General features: G+C 39.1%; 1 protein-coding gene and 1 long non-coding RNA gene across 6 annotated transcripts in view; both read right to left on the minus strand.

Annotated features, from left to right (window-relative positions):
* The window catches only part of LOC139975551 (elongator complex protein 5-like), a 30706-nt gene extending 21629 nt beyond the window's left edge, over positions 1–9077 (minus strand). Inside the window, exon 1 of one of the 5 annotated variants that reach the window (XM_071983563.1) lies at positions 8996–9077. In XM_071983563.1, the coding sequence (XP_071839664.1) occupies positions 8996–9062 (67 nt within the window). In that variant the 5' untranslated portion in view covers positions 9063–9077. Of the gene's footprint in view, positions 1–5185; positions 5214–5333; positions 5427–8995 lie in introns of those variants that run through there. The other 4 variants (XM_071983564.1, XM_071983568.1, XM_071983562.1 and 1 more) reach the window with 4 other exon arrangements.
* Positions 1–13482, minus strand: part of LOC139975556 (uncharacterized) — a 91455-nt gene extending 77973 nt beyond the window's left edge. The window contains exons 1-2 of the long non-coding RNA XR_011795775.1: positions 13389–13482; positions 9363–12184 (exon numbers count right to left, since the gene is read on the minus strand). This is a non-coding gene — a long non-coding RNA (uncharacterized lncRNA). The remainder of the gene's footprint in view (positions 1–9362; positions 12185–13388) is intronic.
* Positions 13483–15596: the final 2114 nt, after the last annotated feature.

The following is a 15596-nucleotide window of genomic DNA, read 5'->3' on the forward strand; positions in this document are numbered from 1 at the left end:
CTATACCAATTCAAACATTTTTTTCTTTGCCCATTTTCTACCCCCAAAATACTAGTTTTTTAACATTAATTGACCTTTGGTGACCTCGGATCACATGACCGTTAAGTTTGAAAATATACCCCTATACCATTTGCAACTTGTCCAAAAATATCAACCATGTCACACCTTGGAACTGGGAGTTGTTGCATTAAATGTCTGAAAATTAACTTTGACCTCGTATAACTTCGCACACAAAGGTCACACGGGTGTCAACCAATTGACATTTTTGATCGGAAGGTACCTTTGATATCCAAATCTAGCATCAAAACCAAACATTTTCTTTCAAGATGGCCGCCATACGGGGTGCAATTTCCGATGGCCCCTGGACTAAAAATGTTTATATTGTGGTATTCTAATTTGTGCCAAGTTTCATGCTTTAAAGGGAAAGTGAACAATTGATCAGCTAAGCTGCCTGACTATTATTATAATTATTATTATATAATTTCCCAGAATTGTTATTAGGATTTTAAAACATGTCCTATGGAAGAACATCTCAACCTGTGGTTTGAAATGTATGAAAGTTGGCCTGAGAGTAACAAATTCATTGACATTTTCTTAGTGCAAGGAGAGTGCTACAGTAAGTCTTGCCAACTTGTCTGGTGGTGACGGGGCGGGGGGGGGGTGGTGGGTGGCGATGTCACTGCCTGAGGGGGAACACTGTCTTTTCGTTGCCCAGAGCCCAGATTACTCTCAGTCACCAAAAAGCATTTAACTTTGAATGCAAGTTTCTTTTATGTGCAGTAGAAAAATTGTACTTTCATTATTTTGATTTTTACTCCAAAATTGCAGTTAAAGAAAACATGAATTTTCTCTGAATAAATATCAGCACAAGTTTGTACTTTACACTCCAGTCCCTGCTAATGTTATCAGAAACAAGTTAAGAAATTATTTTACTCTAACTTGTGTGATCTTGTTCCAGTTTATGCGGCAAAAGTTAGGCAAGAAATTACTGTGGCTTGAATCCACAATGTTCTATTTGGCAATCAATCCTCCAAAAACTGCTCTAAAGAACTAACATGCCTTTGAAATCAAAAGCATCTACTGTACTCTAGGAAATGTCATAGATTATGTACAAGTTTCCCATGTTAAAAATATCTCATATAACATTTGAGATGAAAGCAACCAGTCAATAGAACATACTGTAGTTTTCTAAGACAACAATGACAGCTTCCTACCATGAGTATATTTCTTTTCAGATATGTTAAAGACCTGATGTTATGATTTTTGTTTCAATTTGCAGATGATAACATATAGCATATACTGTATATATTATCTGCTATCATAGGCGTTATTATCCATGATATGACTTGTAACTGTCATTGCTGAAGCCCATTGTAAAAATGTTTCCATCAATGTCACAACCCCTGGTTGCGCATGTTGATAGTCCAAACATCGGAGGCTTTGTTGTAACCTACGTATGGTTCAAAACTGACAGAGTAGGAGTGTGAAACATACGGTTTCAAAAATTTGACTTCTTAGCTCGAACGAGCCAATCGGGAGACCACAAATATTCATGAAATAAACCAAAGTCTGGACAGTTTCAAATTTTCAGTTTCCAAAAAATACTGAAGGAGTTGATGTGGTAATGTGTAGTTTTGTAAATTTTCACAATTGGCCTGCCTCAGTAAGTTCCCTACTTGTTTCAGGATTTAAACACAGCTTGTTACTTTTGACATAGCTGCAGGTTGGTGTCTGGTTGTATTGTGGTGTTAATATAGCTAGTTCAACTGTTTGTTATTATCATAATTTCATTGTAGGTTCCTGATGGTTCAGAAGGTCGTATACAAGAAGCGTCTCGTTACAATGGTCTACATTAAAGTAGTTTACCTGTTTGTGGTCCGGTGAGTTGAGAGTATCATGTCAGGGCATATCCTGATGTATTTGAACATTTATGTCATTTAACTGTTATCTTGTTAAGCTTAAGTTTAATGAAAGGAATTGCTCATTGGTTCTCATCATTCAAGCATTACCTTTCAAAAAGCAGTATGCAGTGCTGATTCAAATTTGTGTATATAGAGAATTTCATGTGAACTCATGCAAGTGGAATGAAGGGATAACTGACTAATGATTAAACTTTAAAGTGAAGTCATAGTTGTTAATTGATTTGTTATTCATGTTTGTATTCATCATAACTTGGCATTCATATTAAAGGTGTGTGATCAAGTCGGGTAAAGGTTCTTTTCAATATTAGCATGTGAGTGAAGTGGTGGGGATCTGCTGTATTATGTTTAACTATTGTATTATGTTTCTTCTTAGTCAATTGGCAATATGATTATTGCTGTGGACAGTCAAATCAGTTCAAAGGAATTTCCAGTGTAACAATGGTGGGTTCTAATGCAAAATGGTGTTTTGGGATAATATTTCACTTGAAGATTGGTTGCTATTTCTTAAAGGAATTGTCCGGTGGAAGATTTTGATACATTGTCCTTGGTAGTTCTTACTTTTCTCTTTCTAACCATGTGAAAATTGTCCCCATTCAATGTTTTCTTCTTGTAGAAATCTGGTTTTCAAATTCACCAGTTTCTCACCAAAAGCACTGTTTTGGTGATTGACGTAGTGCAGGCAAATAGGCAAAGCGAGCAACTTGAAGTTAGCCCTCCTATTTCCGCAGCAAATACACTCTCATGTGTACACTGACAGGTGATTGCCTATTATATATTACGTACATATCGCGAACGTATGCCTACCATGCCCAGTTGGTATACGTACATAGCGTTGCACATAATACATTCTCACACTCAAACCACAGTCCATAAACTGTTCCTCGAAATCGCTGAAATAAAATTCACGGATCAACTTTACAGTAAAAGGAAACTTGTTAAGTATTTGGAACACCGAAAGATGAAACTTGGCTGAATCGATGTCAGAGCAGAATGTAGTAACGAGCAGCTTAGGCTTCGCAGAACTGTCGGATTGTAAACGTTAGAGTAGCCTACATGCAAACATCCTTCCCATTGGAATGAATATATATTGCAATGTAAACAACAAAGAGTGGGAGTGGTTTTGGGAAGGGGGTTACTAATCCCCCAAATCAGCACAAAACGTAATGTCTCCGACTCTCAACACGATTTTTGGCTGACAAATCCAATGTGTAACTCAATCTCATGTGTGTGCTCGTTGTAGCTGAAATGACACTCTATCACCCCTTGCCAACCGATATCCAGGGACGTGGGGGGGGGTATTCACCCGAAAGAGTCTTAAAAAACATATCTAATTAAATTTATAAGAAATTTCACCAAAAATTAAGGAAGAAATTAATCTGTATACAAACACGGTTTTTGTTGTGATTACTAAAGGTACTGGACAGTGTTATGTTGCAATCTGCATTTGCGAAGATGACATCACGTTCGTTACTGTTCAAATCATATTTGTTCCTCTGTCAAATGCAGCATTAGCGTTCTCATACTTTGACAAAATGTTTGGAAAATTATTTATCGTGTTTTAAGGTAACTTTAGGGCTACCAGACAATCCTTTTAACTATTTAATTACAGAGTGTGCAAGGAAGCATATTATATTGTTTAATTCATGTTTAATTTTATCTTGTTTAGGGGCTGCTCCATTATTGCTCCATCACTGCTCCATTATTGCTCCATTACTGCTGTGTTATTGCTCCATTACTGTTTCGTATGCTGCCAGTTCATCTTGGTTCGTGTGTGTCAGGTTGTGGAATATACTGCAGCTCAGCAACTTGGACAGTTTTCTGTTGTCATTTGCGGTCACCTCTCCAGGCCCCCAAATAGTGCTTTACAACACTAATAGTACTGTATACTGTAGCTCGTGAATGCACAGCCCTGTACAAATCACTGTCATATTAAACGGTATGCTACAGTACATGTACTGTACATATTTCGTTACAGCTGGCAGCTTGTCACATGAACAAATGTTATGCCAAACTTGCGGTTAAATTCCTCTACCTTTTTCATTCAAAACAACAAATCTTATGAGTAATCATACAATGGTATTTCTCACGCAGCCTAGTACAATATAGATGAGAGCTTAAGCAAGAACTGCAATTTCCAGTCATTCCTTCAATATAACATGTTTGCTTAGATATACTTTCACCATCTTCATTTCTATCAGTATAGTCAGTATTGCGAAGTTCAGCATACTGCGAAGTTCGGGCACCCTAAGAAATACACGATTTTCACCATGAAAACCTACAGGAAGAGCCAAATTTCACCAAAAAGTACGAAGCTACAGTTATTTTCTCTCCAAAATGACCCGTGTGCAAGAAATTATATACTTACATATTTGTCAATAAAATGACGAAGATCTATGAAGTCTGTTATAATTACTGAAAAAGCAACTGCGCCACCAATTTATCACCAGCGCCACACTGTGGGTTGCGTGTCCGAACTTCGCAATACTCTAGCAAGAAATACCAGTTCCACAATCACGAAGAATCTTCTTGGAAAACAACGTGAAAACAGTTTGCAGGAAAGAAAGTTTGGCCGTGTATCGTACTATAACAAAATTCTCCCACCATATGAAGTATATTTTCAAATGATTTATACCAGAAGATTTAGTTTTGGGGTGTTTTAAGTCTTAAGTGGCCGAACTTCGAAGTCACCATCCTACTGGCCATTCTTCATACGTATAGCATTTCTACGAACAAATGATCTTAATACTTACTTAACAGTAATGACTGACCTTTTCATCTGAGCTAATAATGTTATATCTGTATTGTGACATTGCTAGACATTTAAAAACTACTTTAAAAATTGAAACATGTATGCCACTACTGTTTAGTTGGACTGCTTTGTAAACAAACATCAGATGCACTGTGCAGTATGGGTCACCGAGTGTTTCGTGCAATGAACATATGCATATTCTAAGCCTAACCTTTAATGATCTTTTAAGCTGTTTTAAGTTGTTGATGATAAATGACATTTTCCGTACTTTACAAAACTGAGGAGAAAACATTTTTCAATGCTCTTTGGAAATTTGCGATCTCGATATGGGCTAGGCCTAATTAATTGAATGAAAAAGTTCAGTAGGCTCATAGCCTATTAATATAATAGAAATTCACTTAGTCTGGAAATGATAGCGCAAGGCCAATGTAAGCTCTAGCCGTGTGAGGCTAGGCTTAACGTATGTCAATAGTCTGGCCGCGTTTAAACAATCGGTAATTTAGGCCTTACTTACATAAATAAATCATTTAATTCGATGGCCTATACCATCGGAATATCACTGTCACCGGTTCCGCGAAACTGAAATTATTTGACGTTGTTATTGTACCTGCTAGGCCTACCTGGTAAGCCTAATATTCCGACGTTTTACGTCGAGACCATACCTTGCAATAAGACGAACGAATTTGCATCCTGGTTTGAAAAATAAGGTAATAAAAAGGAAGGCATCATGTATGATTCTTAGTTCGTGTTGATATCCGAACTGATTGAGGCCAGAGAACAGTAACTGCGAGCTTATGGTACGCCGTTTAAAATATTTACCTCGTTGTACTTAAAGGCTGTGAAGACTCGCGCAAAAAGAAACGTATAATGCCGGTAATTTGACCTAGTTTCGAATGAGGTGTAACAGAAGTGTTAAACACCACCATCAATCCCAGAAAAAAACACACAGAGCTTGCTACTGTCGGTAGTAAGACACCATATACGGCTGCGGTCAATACCCACAGCACAGTATACAAACGATACAGCGATGGACATCTCAGGTCCAGCTAAAGATAACAAGGTATCACGTTTCATTACTGTCTGCATTTTGTAGCGACACGAACAAAACGTCACTTGCAAGCAATTGCAACAGAAAGTTAACTTTTTCAGATGGCGGCACGCGGTTTGGGGGGAGTCTTCAATGCCTTTAAGTAGAATTCATTCCACTTAAGTATTTGATTTGATTTGATTTATTTGTTTTATCACGTGGATATATACATTGTGAAAGGAAGTCTTCTAAAAAGCCTATATTGGCTTAACAAAGTAGAAGACTCCCTGAAAAAGAAAAAGAAAAAGAAAAAGAAAAGGAAATGGAAATATTACAGTTCACAAAAAATCAATAGTAGTGTGATATTTGAATTAATAAGATGCAATGATTTCTTTCATTAAATATTTTCTAAATGATCTTTTTGATAATTTATTTTTGTTCATTTCTGTAAGAATTCCAAGTTCTTATAGCACGAATTCTTAATCTTAACGTTCCTATTGAAGTATTGGTTGTGTAATAATGCGCATTATCGGCATATCTTGTATTGTGATAATGTAAATCCCTATTACTAATTAGGTAATTACTAAAGTTATTACTACTTCTACTTCAACTACTACTACTACTACTACTACTACTACTACTACTACTACTACTACTACTACTACTACTACTACTACTACTACTACTACTACTACTACTACTACTACTACTACTACTACTACTACTACTACTACTACTACTACTACTACTACTACTACTATTACTACTACTACTACTACTACAACTACTACTGCTACTACTGCTACTACTGCTACTACTACTACTACCTCTACTACTACTACTACTACTACTACTTCTACTACTACTACTATTACAACTACTACTACTACTACTCCTACTACTACTACTACTACTACTACTACTTCTACTATTTACAACTACTACTACTATACTACTACTACTAGTTCTACTACTACTACTACTACGACTACCACTACTACTACTACTACCACTACTACCACTTCTACCACTACTACCAATACTACCAATACTACCACATCTACCACTACCACTACCACTACTACTACTACTACTTCTACCACCACTACCACTACTACCACTTCTACCACTACTACTACTACCACTTCTACCATCACCACCGCCACCATCGCCACTATCGCCACTACCGCCACTACCGCCACTACCGCCACTATCGCCACTACCGTCACTACCGCCACTACCGCCACTACCACCACTACCGTCACTACCGCCACCACCGCCACTACCGCCACTACCGCCACTACCGCCACTACCGCCACTACCACCACTACCACCACTTCCACCACTACCGCCACTACCGCCACTACCACCACTACCGTCACTACCGCCACTACCGCCACTACCGCCACTACTACTACTATACTTTTACTACTATTACTACTACTTCTACTACTACTACTACTACTACTTCTACTACTACTACTACTACTACTACTACTACTACTACTACTACTACCACTTCTACCACCACCACCGCCACCACCGCCACCACCGCCACTACCGCCACTACCGCCACTACCGCCACTACCACCACTACCACCACTTCCACCACTACCACCACTACCACAACTACTACTACTATACTTTTACTACTATTACTACTACTTCTACTACTACTACAACTACTACTACTACTTCTACTACTACTACTACTACTACTACTATTACTACTACTACTACTACTACTACTACTTACTACTTCTACTACTACTACTACTACTACTACTACTACCACTGCTACTACTAGGCTATTTCTTCTACTACTACTACTACTACTACTACTACTACTACTACTTCTACCACCACCACCGCCACCACCGCCACTACCGCCACTACCGCCACTACCGTCACTACCCCCACTACCGCCACTACCGCCACTACCACCACTACCGTCACTACCGCCACCACCGCCACCACCGCCACTACCGACACTACCGCCACTACCGTCACTACCGCCACTACCGCCACTACCGCCACTACCACCACTACCGTCACCACCGCCACCACCGCCACCACCGCCACCACCGCCACTACCGCCACTACCGCCACTACCACAACTTCCACCACTACCGCCACTACCGCCACTACCGCCACTACCGCCAGTACCACCACTACCACCACTTCCACCACTACCACCACTACCACCACTACTACTACTATACTTTTACTACTACTTCTACTACTACTACAACTACTACTACTACTACTACTTCTACTCCTAATACTACTAATAATACTACTACTACCCACAACCACCACTACCACTACTACCGCCACTACCACAACTACCACGACTATACCACCACTACCACCACTTTACCACCACTACCACCACCACCACCACTACCACCACCACAACCACTACCACGACTACTATCACTACCACCATTACCACCACTACCATTATAACTTACACCACTACCACCGCTACCGCCACCACTACCACTACCACCATTGCTGCCACCACCACCACCACCACTAACACCACTACCAACACTACACCACCACCACTACCACGACTACTACCACTACCACCACTACCACCACTACCACCACTATCACCACTTCCACCACTACCACCACTACTAATACTATACTTTTACTACTACTACTTCTACTACTACTACAACTACTACTACTACTACTACTTCTACTACTAATACTACTACTGATACTATAATACTACTACTACTACCCACAACCACCACTACTACTACTACCGCCACTACAACAACTACCACGACTATACCACCACTACCTCCACTTTTCCACCACTACCACCACCACCACCACCACCACCACCACCATTACCATCACCACCACAACTACCACCACCACAACCACTGCCACGACTACTATCACTACCACCATTACCACCACTACCACCATAACTTACACCACTACCACCGCTACCGCCACCACTACCACTACCACCACTGCTGCCACCACCACCACCACTAACACCACTACCAACACTACACCACCACCGCTACCACCACTACTACCACTACCACCACTGCCACCGCCACCACCACCACCACTACCACCACTAACACCACTCCCAACACTACACCACCACCACCACCACCACTACCACGACTACTACCACTACCACCATTTCCGCTACTACCACCACTACCACCACTTACACCACTGCCACCACTACAACCATTACCACCACTACCACCACTACACCACAACCACCACCACCACTACCACCACGACTACTACTAGTACCACTGCTTGATGGTACGTCGTATTGTAGTCGTTCACATGCCCTCGAAAGTGCCCATTCCAACTGCATCAGCAACAGTTTACAACGATTGATTGGCTGGCTGCATTTTCCGAGTGTAAACGCATGGTGTTATGTTCGTACATACACAACGAAAGCTGGATAAGTATGGGGGAATGGCCGCACATAGTTACGTAACTAGGTATCATGGGGGTAATCGTAGTTGCTAACATCCACCTCTATCACCCAATGTCAACCCACCTCGGAGTCGTTTTGGGGAGGGGAGTACTAATCCCCCAAATCAGGGGACAATGGCTAACAAATCGAATATGTAACTCAATACCACTGAGGGCGCTCATGGTAGCTGGCAACCAGAGCCGTATATAGAGAGAGTTTGGCCAACCATGTAACCGATTTGGATTGGTCGAGAGGGAAAACGCCCACACAGGGTGGTAAAATAGGTCCACTTGAAAACTTTATAGCAGACGACACGCATACTCACAGTGTATAGACTATCGTTTGTGTACACGAAAAAAGTACGAAATTACGTAAGAAATGGTGCTGGGGCTGCTGCAATCGGTCAGAACATGGATATTGTTGTTTGATTATCCGACTGACCATAAAAGAAGAGGAATTTTTTGGAAGTAGAAAGAACAAGATGGAGATCTAATGAAAAAAAAGTCTGTGTAGCCTAGGCCCATACTAGCCATAGGCCCTAGTGTAATACGAGTAATGTACAAGCAATGCGAGAATTTTACGTTCAGACTGGTTTCTGTAATTACATGCATGGCTATTCTCTCTCGTTTTACGATCCACAAATTCGATTTCATTATGCCAGCTCTCCTAATCATAGGCATGGCAGTTTCAGTCGCACATATAGTTATCCTAATTCCTAGTTATTGTATGCCTAGGCTATGCCTAGCCTAAAAAAGTATCACTTTTAGTTTAATGTAAAAGGGTGGGCTAGCCTCTAGGCATCACGTAAAGCCCTAATCCTTAGTTAAGCCCGAAGCATAAGTTAAGCCTGGGCTTAGTTAGACCTGGACCATTCTTGCTATTACTACAACTGTTATAGCACATGTCATAATATGGCACAGTATAAGGCCCAATTAAACTAGGTCTAAGGAAAACAAAGTAGCCTAGGCCTAAACTAGTTAGGCTAGGTCTATACTCATTGGCAACTTGTGGGTTGTGTACACATACAGGCCTAATTATATAGAACCTTTTAGTATGCCATAAACAAGTGCCCAAATGGTTAAATGATCTTGGTTTGTGTTAATTGTCAGCATTGGCCTAGCCTTTTTAGGCTAACATGAATTCAGCCTAATTTTTTCTTCTTCAAAAGTATAGCCTAGGCCTTGGTTTAATTTGGATGCAGTCAACTATCATTTATCAAAGTTGCATCAGTACCTCCTTATTCCCTTAATTGACACCCACATTGACGATTGAAGTTAAAAAAAATCTTTTTAAATTATCTTTAGACAGTAAATTTTAACTCCCTGAATTTCAGGACTTTTTTTACAAATCAAAGGTGACATGTGCTCTGAAGAAAAACTCCTAACATAAAAAGCCACAGTTAGCAGACTGTGATAATGAAAAACCTGGTGAGTGACTACTAGACTGAAATCCAGTTCCTGCAACCACAGCAATAAAGTCTTTGTTTTAATCAATGCACGTGTGTGTTTGAAACTTTCAAATGGACACTCAATGGCAGTTGGTTAAGATATAAGGTTTTACCTTCATCATGGAGAGTTGAAGGGAATCTGCCTCATCATCTGAATAATGGACTCAAGGATAGCAACAAATCATGATTGGATAATGATTTTGAGCAAGTATATATCTGGCAATTTGAAAGTTTGTATTATTTTTTTACATATTATTTAAGCTGTTTAGCTCACACACAAGCAAATGATCAAGTGACAACAACCGATGCAGTATATTTAAAGGTATTGAAGACTTGCCCTAAACCGCATGCCGCGCTCTGAAAAAGTTTACTTTCCGTTGCTGGCAAGTGAAGTTTTTTGTTGTGTCGCTACAAAATGCAGACAGTAATGAAACCTGATACCTTGTTATCTTTTACCTAGACCTGAGATGTCCACGCTGCTATGTGCACTGTGTTGTGGGTATTGACTGTGATGTTTTTATTGACTGTACACTAATGTCTATTTACTGATGGTAGCAAGCTGTATGTGTATTTTCTGGGATCAATGGTGGTGTCTAACACTTCTGTTACATCGCATTCGAAACTAGGTCAGATAACCGGCATGAGACGTTTCTTTGTGCGGGAGTCTCCACACCCTTTAAGGAGAAGTATTTATATCCCATTAATAGAGAAAGAATTATGTTTCAATTGGTAGCATGCAACTTAAAATTTTGCAAACATTAGATACAATCAAACAATAGCAAGGTTCATTTACAATGTAATCTACTGCCCTTTATTTCACATTAGTCTGTCACATCAGAAGGTCACAGCTTTCAATAATTATACAAACAAATTCCCTTGTTGGGTGCTTCGTTAGATTCCTGCAATTTTCAAGTTTATCAATGTAGTAAGTTCTGAATGTGGCAATGTGGAGAAGCTTTGGGATAATCTGTGGATAAGACTGCCAGACTATCAACAAGATTCCACATCCATGCAACTCCAACTGCTTCCTTCACCTCCTTGCAGATGTACCACATGTCCAAAAAAAAGTCAGCATTGGTTAATGTAATTAAAATCTGGCATCCTCCTGAGCTGGCAAATACACATGAATTGTCAAGTACAGAGGTCAGTGTGAAACCACTGAAAGATCTTCTCAGCTTTCAAGAAAACAAAGACTTGAAGCCAAATTGACAGAGGCCACACTGATACCATTCCACTCTCATAAGATGAAGGTATCACACACACTTCATTTTGCTTCTGCGATGCAGTGCCTGGTAGACTGTGAGGGTCACCCAATGGATGTTTTAACAACTGCCTGGTTTATAGAGCTCTGCAACAGATAATTCATCCTAATGTCTAGTCGTCATCCTGTCATGGCCTTGAGCAAGTTGAACCCACTTCAACACAAAGCAGCTATTGAATTCTTGTCTAGGTACTGTCAAATCCACATCACCATCATTGCTGGTTCCAGCTACGCTGACCATGATAAAAGAGTACAATGAGGGTTTTTTAATTCACCCAACAGAGCTTGCATTCCAGTACCTTTGGGCAGCTGAAAAGATATTCAGAAATTGTTATATATGAGTGTGTTTGTATGCATGCATATGTGTGATTTTCTTGCTTTACAGAACAGCTCCATTTTGATAAGCTATGTAACGTGGAAACCTGCCAATCATATGTTTGAAATAGGACAGGCTGAAACGATTCTTAAATGAAAAGCTTAACGACTTCTTGCATTTTTATACATCACTGTTCAGGTAAGGCCAGTAAGGGCAGTATGAAGAATAAGTAACAATTAATAATTATCATTATGGCCATTTGCTGTCTGCATAATAACAAACTGAATGATGTCATCAGCCCTATGCTCAGTTGACAACACTGACAAGTAGGCACACTACTGTATGTCAGTGTGATCCATGAAACCTTATTAAGGACATGACCGTATAGTATATATGTTAATGGAAAATACATAAGCTACAACATACACCAGTATTCAGTTGTTGCAGGGTTTTTTTTCTCTACAGACCCATTCAATCTGTTGCACCTACTATAGCCTAGTACTACATTCCTGAGAAATTAACATCACAATATCAGTCTTAGGTTTGCCCACAGACTCCCTACTATTGCTAACTCCTACACTCAAGTATATAGTTTAGTTTAGTAGAAAAAAAGACCAGGAGAGACATTCAAGTCCCCATTAAGGACCCTAAGGCTATATGAGAGGAATAAAACCGAGGACATCAAATGTCATACCCAATTACAACATTTGCTTAATGTACTCATCCAAGTATTCTTAAACCCATTCACACTACTTGCAATTCAACCTTCTCAGGCAAACCATTCCATCCATTCACAACCCTTGTATAAGTTGTATTAGACTTTAGAGAAAAAGTTATGCCGAATATTAATCCTACTATGTAACTTCTGGAGTTTAATACAATGACCTCTGGTACAACTACTTTTTGGCAAACCTGAAAAGATCAGTGAAGCATAAATTGTCATTTTATGTGTAGGCCTACTTTATTTAATTGAAGGATCTATTAATGTAGGCCTGATGCTATAGTTGTGCGTCTGTAATCTAGCCTAGCCAGGACTGTGATGTGTGCTTTTCGTTTGTATGACTAAAGTGGGACTAGTAGTATGAGGCGTAAAATAAAACAAGTGTAACGACAGCTAGTTTCAGCTAGTTTTCTATGCATTTCAGGTGTGAAGATAAACGTAAATGTCATTAACTAACGCATACTCTAATTCATTACCTGATATCCATTTTGTTCCTCGTATGCCTGTCAAAATCTGACATTCTGAGTCGCTTCGTTTGTTCGCAACGAGCACAGTGTGCAAAGCTGCTATTACGGCATGCCATACGTTTCAAAAATGTCCAAAACAATATAAGCATGTCCAAAATGATATAAGCATGTCCAAATTTATATAAACATGTCGAAATTAATATGAGTATGTCCAAAAATAATAAGAGCATGTCCAAAATAATATGAGAGTGTCGAAAGACTATATGAGCATGTCCAACATATTAAAAGAATGTCGAAAAATAATACAAGAGCGACAAATGTAACTGCCTAATTCAATTTTGTATTGAACATTTTGGCGTTTTAAGTTACGCCATATGTTGCAAAATATAAGCATGTCCAAACTTATATGAGCATGTCCAAATTTATATAGACATGTCAAAACTATATGAGCATGTCCAAAATAATACGCGCATGTCCAAACACATATAAGTATGTCCAAATATAATTTGAGCACGCCCAAAATTATATGAGAGTGTCGAATAATAATATAAAAGTCTCGAGTGTAACTGCTAACTTCAACTTTGTTATGAACATTTTGGCGTTTGAAGTCACGCCAAATGTTTCAAATATCGAACTTTTATATTGGTATGTCGAAAAAAAATTAGCTTACAATACCTTCTTTGGAGGTAATTTTTATTAACTGACACAATGGTTATCATTATGACAATATATTATTGAAACATTCTTCTGTTTTTGTGACGCAAATAATTCAAAATATGTAAAAACAAGACCATCACCTAACATTTTTCCTTTTCACATCCCTTCGTAATGTGAGTGGTTTCGCCCTGCCTAGAGGTGCTGAGATTATTCATATATTGTTGCGAAGGCAAAGAAGTTCACGTGCGAAAGTACGTACAACATGCACAAGCGCTAACAACGTACAGTAGTTATCACACATGCGTACGTTGACAGTGAAAATGAAGTACTATACTGTGTTACTTTTTTAACGGAAAATTGTGACACTTAATTACGGTTACCAGGCGAAGTCGGCCACTAGCCCAGAATTAAAAAAAATAAGCCTAGGTTAGGGGTATTCAACGTTTAATCTTCACTCTCACCTTTTAACTAAATTTCAAGATGGAAACGTGGGAAGAACTCGCCAACTACATATTATTGATTAAACCGCGTGGAATGTTGTACACAGTGGTTCTTCGTATTAAACTCACTGATAGTTACAGCACCTTGGGGCCAGGTTGATCACTCGCGCTACGAAACAACTCAACTAATATTTCCTCGAAAATAAAATCGTTCTTGATCGAAATATCATTAAAATATTAACACACACACTAATACGGTAATGGATGAACTGTATATCGTCTTAAGTTACGCTGGATATGGTGTTTTTGTTTTCAGCATACCAAAATAAAAAGTTTGATATTTGGAACATATGGCGTAAATTCAAACGCCTGACTGTTCATTACCAAAGTTGAATCGAGCAGTTACGCTCGAGACTTTCGTATTATTTTTCGACACTTTTTTATATTTTGGACATGCTCATATAGTCTTTCGACACTCTTATATTATTTTGGACATGCTCTCATTATTTTTGGACATACTCATATTGGTTTCGACATGTTTATATAAATTTGGACATGCTTATATTTTTTTGGATATTTTGCAACAGATGGCGTGAATTCAGATGCCAAAATGTTCACTAAAAAGTTGAAGTTAGCAGTTACATTCGACATGTTCATATAATTTTTCGACACTCTCATATTATTTTGGGCATGATCATATTATTTTTGGACATACTTATATTAGTTTCGATATGTTTATATAAATTTGGACATGCTTATATTTTTTTGGACATGCTTATATTTTTTTGGACATGCTTATATTATTTTGGACATGCTTATATAGTTTTGGACATTTTTGATACATTTGGCATTCCGTATGCTATATATTGTGTGTGGTGTTTTTCGTGTTTCGCGCAACTGGTAACGACAACTGGACCTATTTTGATGCCCATGGTTTGCGTGTGACGTCACAAATCGCCAGTTGGCCAAACTCTCTCTATATACGGCTCTGCTGGCAACACATTCTATCACCCCATGTCAACCAAACTCGGGGACTATTTTGAGAGGGGGTTAGTCATCCCCAAAATCAGCACAAAACGTAATGTTTCCGACTTTGAACAAGTTTTGTGGCCTACAAACC

Source organism: Apostichopus japonicus, chromosome 11 (assembly GCF_037975245.1).
Source record: "Apostichopus japonicus isolate 1M-3 chromosome 11, ASM3797524v1, whole genome shotgun sequence".
In the NCBI taxonomy this organism is placed as follows: Eukaryota; Metazoa; Echinodermata; class Holothuroidea; order Aspidochirotida; family Stichopodidae; genus Apostichopus; species Apostichopus japonicus.